A 21,027-nucleotide genomic window follows, 5' to 3' on the forward strand; every position below is an offset into this window, starting at 1 on the left:
TAGGATTTATGTTTAGCTGTGGCGAGTGATATATTGGATGCTTTAGGATTTAGCGGTGTGAGTTTTTAGCTTTTTGCATGCATGGCCTAAGAGCAAAACATGTTATAACCATAAAAGTATTGAAGTGTTAATGCTGTTATACCTGTGAAGGCAGTGGAACTCCCAGATTGCCTGCCAGGTGTGATTCAAAGTAATCTGTAAACTACTGGATTAATTATTAAGCATTTAATAAACCGACAGGGTGCTAATAATACTCTGATTCGTTAATACTTCAAATTAAATAAGTCTGTGTGATTTTCTTGATTATTAAAAGTTGTTTGGATAAGTTTCAAGTGCAGTGCACGAACAAAACTACTTACAGGAGTTTAAAACATCTCTGTCCTCCTTAAACATCTACCCTGAGTTTAAGTTCACTATATGTGCATTATAGAGAGGGAGTGATTTTATTTTGTATTTTAGTCAGAAATGTGTTGTTATGTGTCCCCTGAGACCCGCGTTATAGCGAGGGATCACTGTGTATATCTTCCCTGCAGAAAACATGCAAATGCATGTTTTGCTTAATTATTTTATTGTTAATTATCCCCTGTACCTGGCTATTATTGTAAATTAGAGCCAGGTGCAGGGTATTTAAGGAGAGCAGTTAGGCTGCTCGGGGCTGCTGAGTAGAAGGAAGCAGAAAGGGTGCTCTGTTTCCAAGCAGTCATACAGACAATGTGCGTACTGTGTTAAACCTGTGTGGTTTATTTTGTTGTATTTGTCTGGTAAACTGCTTAGCCGTCCTACGAGCTAGTCAGGGACCAGCCTCAAATGTTAGTAAGAGCGCCAAAGGAGCTAGGTGTTTGTTTTGTTTTGTTTATTTATGTTTTGTGTGTTTATTAAAAATAGGGCGTCAGCACTTTGAAACTTCCATTCTGTATGCTGGGTCTGCGTTGAAAGGGGCAACGAACGACCGTGAGTGCCGGTCGGGTTAGTATAGATATATATTTTTTTTAAAAGAAAAAGCACACACTGTAACTATGCAACCGAAATGAAAATAATTTTATGCTGCAACAGATACATGTAATTCGACTTTTATTCACAATATCATCTCATTAACTTACTCCAACAGTTTGTTGTTTATTTTTATTCTCCTTTCGCTCAGTTCATCTAGGACTGTAATGAAAGGTATAATTATTACAATTATTTCTAGTAACATTATTAAGTAGCAGTTTACAGGTTGTTTATGTGCTGCTTCGTAAGAACATGACAGAACCGTATTTCACTATTCAGAGCACGTAGTTCAGTAGTCCAGATTGCAACCAACTAACCTATTCCAAATCCATTCATTGAAAAAAAGAGTTAAAGCAATGTGATTGATCACAGGTACAGCAGTAAGTCTTGGTTTAGACTGGATGATTTTTACATTTCGTAAAAATTGTACCCAAGAGGAAATTATATATGGGTCTGTGTAACAGTTCATGTCACCATTTCCAATGCGTGTCTTGATTTACACTGTCTTCAATCATGATAGTCTCACTGTATACCCTTAAGGCCATCCGTCAAAGTCGTCCGTCAATGCATTGCACACTAGATGCATTAATATTGTACTTCAGAGCAATGATGTTCAGTAGAGGCTTTGTAGTAAATATACCTAGTTTCAGTATTTTAATAAGAAATATATAGAATTCTGTTAATTCTTACATAACTTTAAACACAAAAAATGTTAAATGTAGTATAAACTTGACGCTGATGGAAAACGTTTGCTAATTATTATGTTTCTACTAGACTACGATAATGTTATGATATTACACAACACGGTTGTCACAGCATCAGGAAACAAAGGACCAATATTCAATTTTTCAAACTCGCTGCTGTAATAAATATATATCTAAAAGTTGGGAAGCTAGCAATGAGCTACCGAAAATGCTTTCCATCACTTTCATGTACTGCCCCTCTTTTCTGAATGTTAAGCCCTGTCACTGTTCGTTTTCTGATATGTGTCTCCAGGTTAGGCTGTTGTTTCTTTACTTCCTCGACTACAATTTAAATAAAGTATATTCTTGTAATAACCTATACTGCACAAAATCCATGTTTTCATGGTTTATAATACATATCATTCATGCCCAAGTCCACGGCAATGTCTTTCCATATGTGTTCTTTTTTTTTATAACGTCTTTGTTGGATTTATCATAAAGTCATTTTTGTTTGGTGGCACACACAATTAGATTTTCCATTTTGTTCAGGCTACTGCAAGAACCCACGTGTCTTCCCAGTCGTTTTTCATTGGTCAATGTCATTTTTAATGCACGTCAAATCGGATCATATTGAACTTGTTTCGATTCCAAAATTGACACGTCACCATCATGCATACAATTAAGGCTTCGGTGTGCAAGGTGCAATAGGGAATGCACAGGATGTTTTTTTTTGTTTAGACACACGTTAAATTCGGATGTGTTATCGGCTCCACTGTGCAATGGCCTTTACTGTTAGTTTTGGAAGAGGTGTACCATGTTTGTTTTTAACTGTCACGCATATAGACAGGACCAGGCAGGTTTGAAGTTTGATTGTGAAAAACCTTCAAGAGCTGATGTATTTTTGAAAACATGTTGTGCAATGCTACTAAATTAATACAGTTGTTCATGTACTGCTGTAGTTTCACGGGATGAATGGATGGGTTAACTTTTATTGACAGTTAGTCTTGTCTGCCAAACTTAAACTCTGCTTCTGACTACTTCATACAAATAGCATATTAAGCTCTGCTTGATGCCACTTCAATCCCCAGCACGTCCACTTAAATATTACTCTTAAAATACGCTTGTCAGTATCTCTTTGGAAAAGATCAATATGTTCTGGAATAAAATATGTTTGTTGTGCACCTCCATTCTCTATGCAGGTCCATAATGCAGTTTTGGTAGAAACACATAGGATAGCAAACATTTTGATTTTTAAAACGTATATCTTGTGCCATACTTGGTTAAAGAAGAATGTCTTTGTTTGCATTACATTCAGGTAGTCTTATACTTTAAATGTAATTTTACCTGGAGAGTAAACCTTTCTCCACTCCTTCAATGCCATCCATTCATTAACCAACCGTCTGCTTCCGTTATTTGATGACATGCTTTGCAGCCTGTAACATGCTGTGAAATGACCAAGGAATTGAAACAGGTAACACATGAAAGAGGGGCATTTACCTAACATGGTATTATATATCATTTAAAATTGGAAATACATGTTTGCTACAGCATGTGATTTTTAAAAAAGCTGCATCTGTGAGACCAACATAGCGCATACGCAACATAGCACAACAGTTCATATAATAATCTAATTTTACTTGCACCATAGAAGTGTACAAAATAATAATATGGTTTCAGTCTCAAATTAATTCCCAACAAACTAGGCTGTGATCAATGACAGTGAGCCCAGAAGTGTTATGGTTCAGTTTTAGTCCTGCTTGACTCTCTATACATTTTCTTGTGCTTGTTTGCACTCATATCTTAAATAAGATCAACAGAGTTATTATCCACACCCACAGCACATCTTCACTGGGTCCATGTGGCAAAGTGGTTTGCAATGTGTAGGTGTGGAGGTAATGCAGTGCACAGCAATGAAAGACATAACACAGTTCACGGTCCAACAGCTCTTTATTTGGCTGGGTTGCTTGTTGGCAACAGTAAATAATAATAACTGGCACTACACAACAATGTGTACTGCACGGTCAAAAAACATAGGGTTCACTCCTGAAATAATAAACATGAATAAACACGATCACAAGTCCAAAGTGAGTGTTGTATGTGCAAGTGGTGAAAGACAGTTATCGAGCACAGTGGTAAAGTGTAGTCCGGGTTTGGTGCTGGCTTCTAAGACAGCTCCCGGGATAGTTTAGTCATCTAACAATGACAAACACAATAATTACTAGACAGACAAAACAACACAAAACACTCACGTTAACTGTATACTCCTTCAGCGATCCATCTGTAACCATAACAACGGAACAGATCGCTTCGCCACAGCCCCTGATATGCCTTCAGTCACGCCCACTTCTGTAGCGAGTGCAATTGTTTTTCCTCCAATCCGCAATTGCCAAATCGCTGACCGCATTAAGGCGATGACTTCTGATATTGTGACTCTGCCCACTTTCTGGATGGCCAACTTCCAACTTTCCCTGGAATGGATTGCCAACCCATCCAGTCCGGGGCACACTGTTCCTATTATACAGCTTCCTCACAGGTTGAGAGGGAGATTTATGTTGGATTCACTTGCTCTCTGTCACAGTCCATCAGTATTTTTATTTTATTTTTTTTGCTGAAAAGATGACAAATCTCTTCTGCTTTTTGCTTCATAGCATAAGCTTCAAGTACATTGACACTGTAGACAGGGCAGTTGTATTACAGGGATTTTTACATAGGCTCTGATCTTGATTATGAGATAGATTTGTGCTCTTCTAAAAGGTGTAGCTATGCTCCTGCCGTCACTTTTATCTCAATTCATGATCCTGCTTTGTGGTAAGATAGGAGCTTAATCCAATTTCTCAATTTCTTCTTGTGAGATGAATTGCCAAAACATTATATTAGAAGGGACTATAATCATAATATAAAGATGCCAAAATAATTTGGTGAGGAAAGTTCCTAGTGAGTTAAAACTGGCAGCAAGTGTCTCCAACAGCCGCCAACTGCTCTCGGTTAGAAAGTATATTACATGCAGGTTATACAAACATCATAATAACTTCATTATCACAAGCCATAACAATCATGTATATTGTTTTGTACTAATGTTTTTCTTCTTCCTTAACCTAAAATGAATGACGCAAACTTTACACAAATGTCACTTTAATCATAATGTACAAAAAATACAAAAATGAAATGGAATTATTATTATTTTTTTTTAATTCTAAAAAATCCCAATGTCACTTTAATCATTTAAATATAGGGCATTCCTTTTAATTCTTTCTCATACCTAGTCTGTGGAATTATTATTTCCTCCAGTGTTGCAATGCACAAGGAATATGTTTGTTTAACTGTCTATCTATTGTCAAAAAGACTAAATACCACCAGCGTTTACAATAAATATAAAAATAGAATGAAACGAAGCTTTAAAGATTTAAACAGTGGTACTATTTAGATCCACCACTATTGAATTCTATTGAGTAGACACCACTGACTGCCAAAACTAGGAGCAAGTCTCTTAACAGACATGAATGAACTATCATTTGTTAAAATCCAGCTCTTTTTTTAGGTGTGTGTGTCAAATCCTTGCACAAGGAATATTTCCACAGCAACTGATTTTACGCATGATTTACCAGTGCTGTGTTCTGAGAAAGCAGACTGGTGTACTAGCAATTGATTATCAACTATGATTTTTGTTTGAATTTACGTATTAAAATATTAATTCTGGCATTCACATTTAGACAACTAACCTACTGGGGCAAAGGAAGCAGCAGCCTTATACAAGCTGATATTAAATATACTGGGAGACAAAAAAAAAAAAAAAAAAAAAAACTTCCATGGTTTATGTGAACAGTTTGCACAAAAATTGTTACTGGTTAAAATGATTTATGTATAATCCTTAAATATCACTGACACGATACAGTTGGTAATTAAGCATAGAGGATCAATGTTAAGGACTTTTAATAGCTGATAGAGATCCGGACTTATAATTTGGATACTGTACATAATTTCTTTGGCAGAACCTTTTGAAAACCCCCATAGAAGCATTGTAATACAGGGTATGTTTTTTGTTTTTTTTTGTATTTTTAATAATTGATTTTCTTTGTGTTTTCCACTGTATCCAGTCTACCCCCTTCCCCTTGCTGTAATTAAAACAGTACCTCCTGGTGAGTGCACAAGGGGAACCGCTAAAGACGCACTTAGGAACAGTTTGTGTACATTGAATTTCATTTGAGACTGACTGGGCAGTATTAATTGCAATTCTATTTCTTTTTTAAGGAATCCAGATGGAATTACATGTTCGGCATCACCATGGTCCCAGCTTTAGTGCAACTGCTTACACTGCCCTTTCTTCCTGAGAGCCCCCGGTACCTGCTGCTGGAGAAACAGGATGTGGCTGGGGCAGAGAAAGGTACTCAAACCAAATCTTTTGTCTTTTTTTGTTTCAAAAGTTACATCCACCATCAAATAGTCCCTGCTGCTGGTCACAGTGGACACATGTATTGCAGTATTATTTCCTTACTCTTTCTACATAATAGAAACTAAAAGACAACTTTAGTATATATTTTTGTATATATTAGAATATTACACAGTAAAACAAGCCCACATTGTGTCACTTATTTATAATTGTGTGTCTATCTATCTATCTATCTATCTATCTATCTATCTATATCTATATATATATATATATATATATATATATATATATATATATATAGCCTCACTGTATTTTAATTAGCAGAACAAACTAGCAAACAGCATTTGGCAAAAACATAAAATAAAGAAAATATAGACATTCATGAAATAGACATCGGTAATTAAAGAAGGATTTTGTTGATTTTGTGCTTCTAACTGTGTGTCAAACAATTGCATACAGTACATTATAAAATAATATTAAATACAGATTGCTATTTGTTGCTGTTAAAAAAGGTAACATGTCTATTATTTTACTAAAACAAACCGCAATCTTTTTCTTTCTTTTCTTGGAGAACACATACTGCATGGTATTTTATTGTACGGTTCTTTGACTGGCTCTAATCTCTGGCTGCCTTCTGGATGTGATGTCTATAAATAGAAACTGAAATCGTTCTTCATAATAGCACATTCTGATTCAGCAAGACCCTCTGATGTTTATTGAAGAGGAAAAAAACGGCAGTTTAGATCATTCAAGTAACATCACTGGGTTATAACATTGAGTTTGAAATAATACCAGCATGCTTATTAAAGTGGTTCTAGTGTACAGATTCAAACAAGAACAGACAAAGCTGCTGTATCTTGGGACCCTACCACATATTTAAAACAATGTATATGCTATGTAGGGAATTCATTCCATTTACATGCCTCAGTGTATATAATGCTGTTTTTCAATAAAAGGGTAGAAATAAAATAACTACCCCTCTCCACAAAGTTACAAGACTTGAATTGTGCAAAGAAATGCAGAGCACAAGGAGAGGTCAACTAAAGTGCAAGCATACCTATAAAAGAACAGTATGATTATGTGATCAATATGTAACAATCAAGAAGAACTCATCAATAAAAACAGGCCACAATAATAACATATATCAATAGAAATATATGTCTAATACAATATATAAATAGAAATATAGGTGTAGAAAACAAGTGCAAATATATTTCAAATGTGTATTTAAAAAAAAATGCAATTAATAAAAAATAAATCCAAACCTTGGCCAGACTGCAAAGCTGCCCATTAGTAGGCAAGGTACATCCTCACTGTTTAACAAATGTACTCAGCCTGCATCTTTAAATGCAAACTGTTGTTTTTTTCTGAGGTTGCAAATAGATTTAATTCTTTATACTATAGTTTTATCTGGTAATCTTTAATGGTATTTTCCTATATTTCTTTAGTCCAGAAAAAGAAACCTAGGCGATCAGAATATCTTTAATTTTATATTATAGGACTGTTTAAGTGTCATAGTTTATAAATAATGATTTTGTTATAATGTGTTTAATTTGTTTTCCCCAAACTTGATGCAACAACTGATGGAGCTTCTTATTCCATTATAGAGTCAAATACTGTCTATTACTAACAGTACTGTTTTACAGTAGTATTGTATGTAACTTGCTAAATTATATTGAGTAATATCTGCAACACACTGTAATCATTTTAGTAATACATTATTACATGGTTGTCAAATGTACAAAATGGACTGTGAAATGTTACAAATTTAAATGAACCTCAGTGAATAATCATTATAGGAATAACGTGGTGGAAAATGTACTTCAAACCTTATTACAGTACAAATATAATTGCAAGTAATTTGCCTACATGTGGATTGTTCACAGTCTGTAGTAACCATTGCATACATATGTATTTCCTATTAACTACAGACACTTGACCATTGTTTCCATAAGCAGTTTTGCACATTAGTCAGATTTGCCCATACTTCATTTATTGCTCTGAGCACACTCTGCATCTCGGGTTAGACTTTTAAGGAGGACAGAGATGTTTTAAACTCCTGTAAGTAGTTTTATTCATGCACTGAAGGTTTGCAACGTATCCAGACAACTTTTATTAATCAAGAAAATCACACTCATTTAATTTGAAGTTTTAATGAAGTTTTAGTGCTCCTTCTGTTTATTAAATGCTTAAAAATAGATTGGGTGGTTTCAGACCACAGCAAATCCCAAGCAATAGGCAGTCTGGGCATTCCAGTGCCTTTACATGTTTAACAGCATTAATACTTCAACACAGTAATACAGGTATGGTTACACATACTCAGCCTTTAGGCTAGACATGCAAACCGCTAAAGCGCCCAACGCTAAATCCTAAAACACCCAATATATGACAATCCAAAGCTAAAATCTAATTCCTATACCAATGCATCAATATAAATAAGATATACATTCTAAATTGTTCTTACCTTCCTCAATATGGGAGTGTAGTTATAGAATATAATGTAAAAACAAGAACTGTCTTCAAAAGCAGAGACTTCTAAATACAACCAAACAGCAACCTGCTTTTCAGAGATCTTCAGACCACGCATGGACCACACAACTTGTAGTTTGCGAGTTGAGCAATACTTAACTAGGATTTTACCTCGGTTTTTATAGAGTTTTTGCTTTGCTTCTTACGTCAGAAGTCTTAATTAAATCTTAAAAATGAATATGCATTGACAGCTCCTGTCCTTCAAGTGAATATTATTTTCAAATATAGTTGGTAACTCCTTCTATAAGATTAATTGACCGTCATCCCATAATCCAATTTTGATCTGATGTTATTCTCTTTTGGTACCAGGGAGTTCCTGAATACAGTATACAAGTGAATACACAATACAAGTATGTATATATATATATATATATATATATATATATATATATATATAGAGAGAGAGAGAGAGAGAGAGAGAGAGAGAGAGAGAGAGAGAGAGAGAGAGAGAGATCTTTTAATAAATGACATCAACTTTGGTTTAATTATTCCAACTTGGGTTAAAATATATTTCCCTTTTATCACCAAAAACATCAGTTTTAGTAGGTTGGCTTTTTTCATGTATAGATATGGTTTAACAATAAACTAAGTAATATTGGATCAAAGCTGTCAGAAGGTTCATAGCAAACTTCTAAGTCTGCAACTGTAAATCCAATTAGTTTCAAAAATCCTGTTCAGACAAGTTTCAGACCATCTGCTTTCCTGCCAGGGTCATTCATCATTACGTGTAAACATTTTACCAGACGTATGGCATTCTTACTAAATCTAAACATGGTCCTATGCTATTACTCCCCCTCACTAGTTTTACCAGGTCTTCACTAATTTTTATGATTTAATTAAGCCATAGACAGTTCAGCATATACTCCCTTTCATGTACCAGAAGGTATTTCTTAAAAATATCAATCATCATAGAAACCTTGGATTTTAAACTGTTAACCAGTAAGTCTAGCTTAAATTGTCAAGAGTGAGTGTCTCCAGGCTCCCACACATGGTGCTTCGCTTCAGGCAAAGACAAGGTTACCAATCAATTATATTTCTTATATTCACTAAATCTACTATATATTAAAGTTATTAAATACAGTCTTCACTATATTGTCTTATTTTCAAACTTAACAATTATTCTGTTATAATAAAACATGTACACTTACATTCTGTTTGAATTATTCTAGAATACCTGTGTTTAGCTTAAAGACTACTTTCAGAGCAAGCTTACTTCTTTTTTCTAAGTAAGAGTCTTGACTGATCATTTGAGTTAATTAAATGAGATGCTCGCTTCTGCCTTTCTCCTCAAGGTTATAAGCCTTGGCACTGGCAGCTCAGACAAGGAAAAGCGTAGCTCATTTCACAGGTGTTTTTTGGTCGGCGTGACCCCAACTGAGCTCCCTTTTTACTGAGACTTACAAAGAACCAATAATTTTTTTTTTACTATTATAACAGAATAGACAGCAATATAGAATCCTCTAACATAACTATAGGTTAATACAGAGCATATTATAAATTTCTTTTTTTTTTCTGAACAATGTGTTTTAACAATTTGTTTTATATTTCTGCTGGCTTTATATTCTTTAAAACACAGTACAGTTATTACAACATTTTAACACACATGCTGTTTCACAAATGTTCAATTACTATCCCAAAGATCAGCCTGCTTCCAGTAATGGTGACAGTCTTGGGTCAGTTTCTGCTCCCAGTGAATCTGTCACCACAGGTGTGCATGACAGTCTTTAAAAGTCTGACACCTGCAAAAACTTCAGTCTTGTTAGCAGTGCTCCCATCTCTACATTCTCATTCCCATCATCATTGGGAAGACTTCAAATAAATTAAGCTTTTTCTACCAAAGAGCCATCCATCTCTGCCACAACACCTTTCACTCAAAAAAGGTGATCGCACGAAAGACAGGTTTTAGGGTCACTCGTGACACAGTACTAACCACTAGTATTTTCGATCAATTGTATTTAATTTTTGTTTACAAATTACAATTTAATTTCACATATTGTTTCTGAATCCTTTTCATTCTGTAAGGTTTCACAACTTCCTTGTGACACATTGTAGAATTTACAGGTACAGGACATGCTTGAAAAAATGGTTGGTGACAATGCTTACAAAAAATCAGATAATACTGGAGAGAAGAGTGGTAACATCTGGTAAATGACCCAGAAAAAGTTTAGGGAAACTGGGCTTCTTACCCATCAAACATGACTGAGCAACGTTCACAGCCTCCTCTATTTAATTTATTTTCGTCTGGAGTTTTCAGCTCAAGTACCCCTTTAAAAATGTTTACTGAATGGTACCACAGTTGCAATAAAGGCAGAATAATCTGATTACCACATTTATTTTTCTCACTTTAATTTAATATACAATTTATGTCACAACAGTTTAGGACTGGCACACTTCTGGTTTAGGACATACAGTAATACCAAACAGTAATTCTTAAAATGTTTATTTAATTCTTTGGATAAACAGTATTAAAAGACAGTATTTGGGAATCTCTTTGTAAACACTCACATTCACTTTCTATTCTGCAATGTTATTATAAATAATACAAAATAGTCTGCACTGTAAATGTTTATCATTTTATCATTTACTTTCCATCTCAGTAGAAGTATGTGTGCCATTTAAAATGTTTGCAATTTAATTAATAACTAACAATATAAACATCTTTATTAAAGCCAACATAAAAAATCTATAACTTTCTGTCATTTTGCACTTTCTGTGTTTTCTTCCTTCATCTTTCTTTTGCAAGTGAGAAATGTATCCATTTCAACACCTAAAGCAAATTCAACCAGCTGCTATTGCTGTTAATAAAAGCAGTTCCACCTAATGAGTAGAACAAAAATCGTCAAAGTATAGGAGTTATTTATGTTTACCAAAGCATATATATATATATATATATATATATATATATATATATATATATATATATATATATATATATATATATATATATATATATATATATACATACACACACAATTAGTATTCAATTCAATCGCCAGATGCCTGCTTCATCCACCATATATCAGAGAGGAAATCCACTCAACTGAAATCATGCTTGCATACAGGTGGAAAGTACGGATGTGATAGATTCTGTCAGGGGCTTGTAGTATAGTGACATCGAGAGACACCTAGTGGTCAGTGGAGTTAAGGATAGCATATCCAATCCCGAGATCCCAGGAACCCGAATTCCGGGATCCCATACAGTTTTCAAATCCCCAAATAACAGGAATGCCATCTGGGCAATCGGTGAAATGCCGAACTTGCTTAAAGATTTTAAAAACATCTGGTGGATCAACAAAGGGGCTGCTCTCCCACCTTAAATCAACGCACAATATTGACTTAATGAAAAAGAGGAGGACTGAAAATGATGACGATGCAGCACAGATATCGACCAGCACAGCTACATCAAATTTGGTAAAGATGACAAAGTTAACTGACTACTTTCAAAGAAAAAAAAACACGTCTTTGGTTGCTACCCTAGCTCATATGACATTGTGTAATGGTCTACCCTTTAACCCTTCCTCGCCTGATCTACGGGAAGCAATTCAAGCAAAAGGTTTTGAACTACAGACATCAGAAACAACAATTCGTAACATGATTGTTGACTACAGCAAGAAAGTAAGGAGCTCTGTAATGCAGGAAATTTTAACTATGAAAAAGAGGATGCAAGGATCAGCTTGACTTCTGATGAGTGGACTTCACTATGTAATAGAAGATACATGAAAGTCAATGTGCATGTGTGCTGGAATGGAGAGAACAATACTGGAGTCTCGGTCTGGTTCGCATTACGGGCAGTATGCCGGCAGGATCCTGTATCAAATTGTTAAAAGAGATACTTTTACAGCATGGAATTTCACTTGAACAGGACATTAATTAATTTAATAAAATTTTTATTTTTATATAGCGCCTTTCATAGTGGACCACCATCACAAAGCACTTTACAAGATACGAGACTATTGTGTGACGAGAATCCAACTTAAGGACAGCAGATGCAGAGCTTAAATTCATGATGCAGCACTTGCGAAACCAGCACACTGAACTTAGCCAAGAATTGAGACCGGCGCTGTGTCATCGCATCAAAGAGTGCAGTAATTACTGCTCAGGTGTGCTGCAATAGCTCCATAACCCAAACTTGTGGTTTCCTCGTGAAATTCATTCCAAATTATGCTAATATCTCAGAAGCAGTCCGTATACATATTGTTATATGTTCAGGAAAGTTAATGTGAAAGCTAATGGTGGAGTGACAACTGGAATTTCTTTTTTTGCAAACTGACTGATTTAGAAGTTGCAAGCCATCCTAATATTTCTCTCACACTGTCTTCTGCAGGATACTTTCCAGTCCCTCTTTTAACCTGTGGTTCTGTCCTTGTGCCTTGCTTGTCTTGGTTACATCTGCCTCTGTTATTGTGTTATATTGGCCTTTAGGGGTCGGGCTTATGAATGCACTGAGAACTCCCACATCAATTTGGCCTCCGACAACAAACTAGTCCCCAGTCGGACATTAAATTACATTGTGGTTCCCCACTGTAGGGCAAGCCTGTGCACCGGTACAATAATGCAAAAAAAAAAAAAAAAAAATTTTGTTTTGTTTTGTCCTTTCGAATTTTCCTTTGATACATTATTTAAAAAAAAAAAAAATCATTGAAATATCTTTATCAGAGTATTTAACGCTTATCACTAGTCAAACAATATAGCTAATCCTAAGTGCTCTTAATAAATTAAACTGCAATACATTTAAAATCAAGCATTCTGCTGGTGTCATTAGGGAAGCAGTATTAAGGTCACACTTTAGGACAATTAATATGGTTTTGAGCATCAGGCGTGTACTACAGGCTTAAACTGACAGTTTCATTAATCTTCAACGGGTAATATGGTTCCTCATACTGTTATGGTACTCCCCCCTCACTGTTATAATTGGTAACAGTATATAAAAAAAGATTGATACAGAACAGGTTCCTAATTGACTAGTTCCTCTGTCTGTAGAATACTGTACTTCCTTGCTGAGAAGGCATCAATCAAAACTTAAAGGATGCAAGCCCTACAGAATTTTTTTTAGAACCATTGAACTAGTGCCATTTTGGCTGCAATAATGTTTTAATTCTAGAGGCACTCTGTTCCTGTTATACAGAGCCCTCACAGTAGGGAGATGGTGACTAGGATTAATTCCTTCTCTGTTACGTATCCCACCGCTCAGAGTGGAGCCGAAGGAACACTCGGCTGAATCTACTTTCCCCATTACGCCCCCCTCCCAGGAAAAGTAATCTTCATTTTGATGATCTTTCCCTGCATGTTGTGTCATAAAATACATAATGGATTGCAGCGCCAGATACCACAAGTTAATCTTTTCTATCCTTCATTGTGCTTAACCATCTGAGTGGGGCATGGTCAGTGATGAAATTGAATTAATGTCCCAATAACTAGTAGTGTAAGGTCTGAGTGGCCCATTTAACCCTTTGCAGTCCATTTATTCAGTGCCTGTCAGGCACGTCAGGTCCAATTTATTTTCACACACGGTGTTTATTTTACACCCGCTGTTTAATTTTTTCGGAGTAAAACTGGTTCAAAGGGCATTTCAATGCTAACGACATCAATACTTCATCTCCAGCCAGCCAAGTGTTTTTCACGTACCTCTTTATAGAAGTACATACTGATAAATCATCTCCTGATCACTAGTTTTATCACCCAACTCCTCAATAATGCGATCCAAGTCATTATTTTATTACTATAACATCTCAAAAAGCTCTGCAAATGTCCGTGATATTCTTTGAGCGCTGGATGCGGAAGCAGCTACCTCCTTTGTTTATGTCTGCTTGTCTCTGTGTGGTGCAGTTGCTAGGGCTATTGCTTGCATGCCCTTTTTTCGGTTTCATTCAGCTCCTATTGGTCGGCCATTGAATGCTTTTCTCTGCTTTTTCCGGATTATAAAAATGACTAGAGACCTGTGCTTTACGTCTTTTCAATGATGTCGGACAGGGTCTGACATGGGACTGGAAAGGGAAAATCATAATGTTGGACCTGGTCCGACATTAGGCCGCAAAGAGTTAATGGCCAGACATTCCTTCTCTATGACGGACTAGTTACGCTCCCAAGGGAGTATATTTTTACTTATGTAGAGGATGGGGTGTTCTACTCCATCAACCTGCTGGGACAAGACTGCCCCCAGACCAACATCCAAAGTGTCAGTGTGGAGGATGAGGCCTTATCAAAATCTGATGTGACAAGGGTGGGGGCTTGGCAGAGCTTTTGCTTAATAGTATCAAATGCCCCCTGACATTCCCCTGCCCATTTAATTGAATTTGGTGCGCTGTTTTTAGTGAGGTTCACTAGAGGGTTGACCACTGTGGCGTTCTTGGAGATAAATCATCGGCCAACCCCAAAAGAGACCTCATCTGGGACTTGGTTTTTGGGATTGCCGCATCTATCAAAGCCTGGACTTTGGTGGTGGCGACGGGTTTCACCTGCCCATCTCCTATAATAAATCCCAAATATTGTGTTTCTACTTTGGCAAATGTACATTTACCCAAATTGACTGTCAATCGGGCTACCCTTAGCGACTGCAGGACGGCTGTGACCCTAGCCAAATGCTCTTGCCAGGTGTTTCATCGGGCTACCCTTAGCCGGACTGCAGGATCGCTGTGACCTAGACAAATGCTCTCGGTTTACGAGGTACGGTCGGCTCGCATATTCATGATGTGGGCATAAAACCTGGTCCATTAGTCTCTTAAAGGCAGTGGGCGCACCATGTACCCCAAACGCCATGGTTGTGAAATGAAACAGACCAACAGGGGTAGAAAATGTAGTTTTCTCACGTGATCTGTGGGTTAAGGGGATCTGCCAGTATCCCTTTGTCAAGTCCAAAATCAAGATGAACCTTGCCGTTCCCAATCTGTCAAGAAGCTCGTTGACCCGAGGCATGGGGTTGGTGTCATCCTTTTTGTCAACTATCACAATTGGACTTCTCACTCGCTCCTGGAAGGCTCAATCTCCCAAAATTTGAGCATCGCCCACACCTTTTTGCTAATGCCACTTCATCGACTTTCCGGGATCTGATAGGGTCTCTCTCGAACCGTGGTACTTGGGGGAGTGATAATGTCATATTCAACAAGATTAGTCCTGCCCGGTAAGTCAGAAAAAAAACATCCTTGAACTCCTCAATTAACTCACGCAGATATCTTTTCTGATCTGAAAGTAACTGTTCCCCCATCGGAATGCTCTGTGTGCTAGGGGCCTCTATACAAGGTCCAAAATCATCATCTACCTCGCCTGGGGCTATAAATAAGGCCTCCCTTGCCTGCCAGGGCTTCAATAAATTGACATAGTAAATGTCCCACTCATTGCGGCAGTACGAACAATCCACAGAGCATTTACAATCAGCAGAGCATGAACAATCAGCAGAGCATGAATAATCAACAGAGCATGAACAATGCCCAGAGCATGAACAATCAAAAGAGCATGAGCAATCAACAGAGCATGAACAACAGCAGAGCACGAACAATGCCCAGAGCATGAACAATGCTCACAGCATGAACAATGCTCACAGCATGAACAATCTGCAGAGCCTGAACAATCAGCAGAGCACGAACAATCAGCAGAACATGAACAATGAACAGATTGTGAACAATCAGCAGAGCACGAACAATCAGCAGAGTATGAACAATCAGCAGAGCACGAACAATCAACAGATTGTGAACAATCAGCAGAGCACGAACAATGAACAGATTGTGAACAATCAGCAGAGCACGAACAATCAACAGATTGTGAACAATCAGCAGAGCACGAACAATCAACAGAGCGTGAACAATCAACAGAGCATGAACAATCAACAGAGAATGAACAATTAGCAGAGCATGAACAATCAGCACAGCGTGAACAATGCCCAGAGCAGGAACAATGCCCAGAGCATGAACAATTCGCAGAGCGTGAACAATCAACAGAGCGTGAACAATCAACAGAGCAGGAACAATGCCCAGGGCATGAACAATCAGCAGAGCACAAACAATCAACAGAGCATGAATAATCAGCAGAGTATGAACAACGAACAGATCGTGAACAATCAGCAGAGCACTAACAATCAACAGATCGTGAACAATCAGCAGAGCACGAACAATCAACAGATCATGAACAATCAGCAGAGCACGAACAATCAGCAGAGCACGAACAATCAGCAGAGCACAAACAATCAACAGAGTGTGAACAATCAACAGAGCATGAACAATCAACAGAGCATGAATAATAATCCCCAGAGCATGAACAATCAGCAGAGCATGAACAATCCGCAGAGCATTAACAATCTGCAGAGCATTAACAATCCACACGAACAATGCCCAGGGCATGAACAACCCGCAGAGCACGAACATTTCATGCTCTGCTCTTTGTTCACACTCTTGACATTGTTCATGCTCTGCTGATTATTCACATATGTTGATTGTTCCTGCTGTGCAAATTGTTCATGCTCAAATGATTGTTCATGCTCTGTTGATTGTTCATGTTCTGTTGATTGATCATGCTTTACTGATTGTTCACGCTCTGGGCATTGTTCACGCTCTGCTGATTGTTCCTGCTCCGTTGATTGTTCGTGCTCTGGGCATTGTTCTTGATCTGTTGATTGTTCATGCTCTGCGGATTGTTCGCACACTGCTGATTGTTCACGCTCTGGGGATTACTGTTCATGCTCTGTTGATTGTTCATGTTCTGTTGATTGTTCACGCTCTGCGGATTGTTCACGCTCTGAGGATTATTGTTCATGCTGTGCCTGTCTGACTGCAGCATGTTTCTAGTCATCAAAACAATGCACCTTTCCTCGAGGAAAACAACTTGCACACAAAACAAAACACACAGGCTTTTGAAGATGAGTACAGAAACCACTCACGATCAACTGCTTCCCTGTTGTGAGGTCTCCATTTAAAAATGGTTTCAGGCATTAGATCCTTTGGATCTAAATCATTATGACTATCCAGTGTTCCTTGCATCTCTGTTTCACTCACAAAGGCGCTGTCTGTAGAGTTTCAAACACCATGGAGCTGTCAGGCAGCAGCAGTGTTGGAGGCTCATTTAGCCATATAGAGACATCTCTTTATGTCAAAACACTATTTCATTTGAAAAGTTATTCCTGAACAAGAGATATATTGTTTAATAATACATGAATGAAGGCTATATTTGCATACTGAGCTATTCAAAAAAAAGGCATAATACCACAGTAGTGACATCAAAAAGTGATAATTCCTCTACAGGAAAATATACTTGACCCATTCGTTAAAAACAAACAAAAAAAAAAAAGATGTAAAGCTGGTACATTCGTATCTCAGAGAAGATGGAAAGGAACGGCAAATTAAAACAATGTAAAAGCAATCATCCAGATAAAGCTGAAGCACTAACGAATAATGACATAGAACATCTTTACAGCACTGAAGCACTACGTTTAAAAAATCCCAACTGTACTGCTGAACCTCGTGTTCTTTAATGTTAGCATTACAAGGGTATCCATGTATTATAAAAAATAATCTTCAGTGAGTTACAGGAAAACAATTCCATCTAGGGTTTCTGTGACAGTTTATAAATTAGTCGACCTTCAGTCTCGTAATTTATGATGTCACCAAAACCTGAGATCTAATTATTTTCCTGTAACTCATTAAAGCCCATCTATCATTATATATATATATATATATATATATATATATATATATATATATATATATATATATATATATATATAAAATCATCACTACTGATATTCATGTTTTTATTTTTAATGCTATAAAGTACAGACATCTTGAAAACATTACGATGTACAAATTGCAAAATGTTTAAATGTTTAATAAACATGTCCGTGATTTTTGTATCTTAAGCATCTTACGTTGTCGTTTTTTTTCTCTGTCAATACAGTAAATTACTTTTGAGAGACATTGCTATGGGACTAGAAATTCAGTGTGCATTTCAATTTCTAGGTAGCAGGATCCTTTGGCTGGAGTATGTGTCATCTTGCAAATGATAATTTGCATTAATATCATCTCTGTTCATTGTCACAGTATGACGTGGAATTAAAAATAAAATAGCAATCTGCAGAATTGCAGTATCTCATTTACTTATGCAAATTGAACATCGATTAACAATACAGCAATGTAGCGTCTGGCTTGTTTCCAAGGTTTAAATACTGCAAGGAACACTTGCCCTTAGAATGCAGCACTAAATCGAGTTAGCTTTGACTTATTTTTCCAGCAGAGGAAATGTTATTCTCTGGAGATGCATTTTACAATTAAGAGTTAGCTGAAACTCTTGTACATCTATGGAACTTAACCTTTTTTCACTGAAAAGCTAAATCCAATACCACCTATTAGTTGCTTGAATATTTAATTGTATTGGGGTTTTGTTCTTTTTTTTTTTCCTCATGACTTGGTAAAACGCTTTAAAATGTTTTGCAAGCTTATCAATTGAGTTGCCAGCAGTTGCCAGTACTTCATTTTGTCAGTGGAGAGTGGAATGGGGACTTCCAGAGCCGGAACCAACTGCGCTGCAGTTTATTGTTCGAGAGTTGGGTGAGGTCAACACCGGAACTGGAAGTACCAGGGCCTGAGGGAGAAGCCCGCTGTCTCCAGTGCCTGAGGGTGAAGGCCCAGTGTCTCCAGCGCCTGAGGGAGAATGCCTAGCTGTCTCCAGCGCCAGAGGGAGAAGACCCGGCTGTCTCCGGCACCTGAGGGAGAAGCCCGGCTGCTCCAGAGCCCAGAGGGGAGGAGTCGCCGCTGCCAGAGCCCAGAGGGGAGGAGCCGCTGGCGCCAGAGCCCAGAAGGGAGGAGCCATGGACGAAGGAGAGAGAGGTACCGGTGCTGGCAACAGACGAGGGGAAGGAAGTGAGGAACCCACCTCCACCACAGCCCCGACCACCACCTCAGCGATTCAGTCTGGCGCTGCCAGGTATGGTCCCTTGCCCCTTGCTCCTGGACACCCTGCTGGTCTGCCTAGACCTCCCTGGACTAGACCTGGAGCCCAGGAGTCTGCAGAACCATCCACAGTTCCTCCACTGGTCCCCTACTCCGCTCTCCCCAAGTACCAAGACGTCGCTGAGCTGCTCCCACACATCGCTTGTGCTCACCCTGGTCACTGCTTCGCTCTCCCTGGGTGATTGGACTTCGCTGCGCCGGTCCACAGTAGCGGACCTTTGCCCGCTGCTGCAGCCACCTGGTCCCTGGCCTGTTCACAATAAGTAAGTCAATTTATTTGTGTTAATATGACAATAAGTTCATGCAGTCAAATGTACTGCCAAATCTGTGTTGTATTCTTAGAATCTGATTTGCAAGGATTCTTAGATAAGTTGCTTGGGTTCTTCAGAATAGTTCAAAACACTTTCCCAGGTCATATGAAAAGGAAAAAGGTAGGGAAAGAAAAAAAAAAAACTGCAAAATGACATTTGTGGCCTCTTGCTCTTTAAGCATACTAATTATTGATGTTAGCAGTATTGATCTTGACCAGAAATTAAAAAGCTGTAGCAGCGGGAGGGATTACGGTATGTGACAGCATTGTTCATTTATTTTAAACATGTACTGTATAAGACTTGTACTGTCTGTTTTCTGAAGTACAGCTATGACTTTAAGTTTTGCGTCACTTAGAATTTTAGGATTGAGAGATAATTTTTTAAAAAATTGATATAATATTGATCTTTTATTCAACATCATGCAATCAAAGAAACAAAAACAATGATATCACAAAAGTCTCCTGTAGCCATAACAGGACATTATTCAGTAGGTTTCATTTGAAGCAAATTTATGAAGCAAAATTAGTGAATTACAGTAGATGCCGCTTATTAACAACCTCTCGGTTCCCAGCAAAACTGAAAGTTGCCAATAAGCGAAAAGCTCCAGTTTTTAAGTGTATTTATATAGAACGATATATACTGTAGTCATACAAATATGGCACTGAAATACATATTTTTAAATGTTACCGTGTTAAAAAAATTACATGAGAAACACGAAATAGCCAAACATAGAACTGTTTACTTCACGCATGTGTAAAACAAACAAAAAAAAAGGGAGCAGGCTTAAATAGTATTACACGATGTACAATTGACCTTACAATGAGTAAAGCAAACATAAAATATGTGTTTTACTTGCAATCAATTCTAAAGAACACAAATTGAAAATAAGAAATTGTCCAACATTGTCTGCTTTTTATAATGTACCACCTCCCGCTGAAAATCCATCTCAGTTTTGCGTACCACTTCGTAGCCAGTTTCAACGCCACAGTTCTGCCTTAGTCTGCCAGAAATATGCAGTTGTGAAGTTAGTGTGTTATAAAAGCTGCATGAAGTATGGGCATAAATCATGCAAGTGCTCTCTGCAGCATTGGCAACTAGTAATACAGTTGTCAATAAGCAGTGTGCAGTTGCAAATATGAGAATTCTGTTAATATTAAAGTCTATGGGATGGGATTGGTTCCTGGAAAATGTTGTTA

General features: G+C 37.5%; 1 protein-coding gene across 1 annotated transcript in view; it reads left to right on the forward strand.

Annotated features, from left to right (window-relative positions):
• LOC121327741 (solute carrier family 2, facilitated glucose transporter member 9-like) overlaps positions 1-21,027 on the forward strand; it is a 136,143-nt gene that overhangs the window by 46,329 nt on the left and 68,787 nt on the right. The window contains exon 6 of the mRNA XM_041271954.1: positions 5,922-6,054. Within this exon, the coding sequence (XP_041127888.1) occupies positions 5,922-6,054 (133 nt within the window). The remainder of the gene's footprint in view (positions 1-5,921; positions 6,055-21,027) is intronic.

The sequence above is a fragment of the Polyodon spathula genome, chromosome 1, assembly GCF_017654505.1.
Source record: "Polyodon spathula isolate WHYD16114869_AA chromosome 1, ASM1765450v1, whole genome shotgun sequence".
Classification (NCBI taxonomy): Eukaryota; Metazoa; Chordata; class Actinopteri; order Acipenseriformes; family Polyodontidae; genus Polyodon; species Polyodon spathula.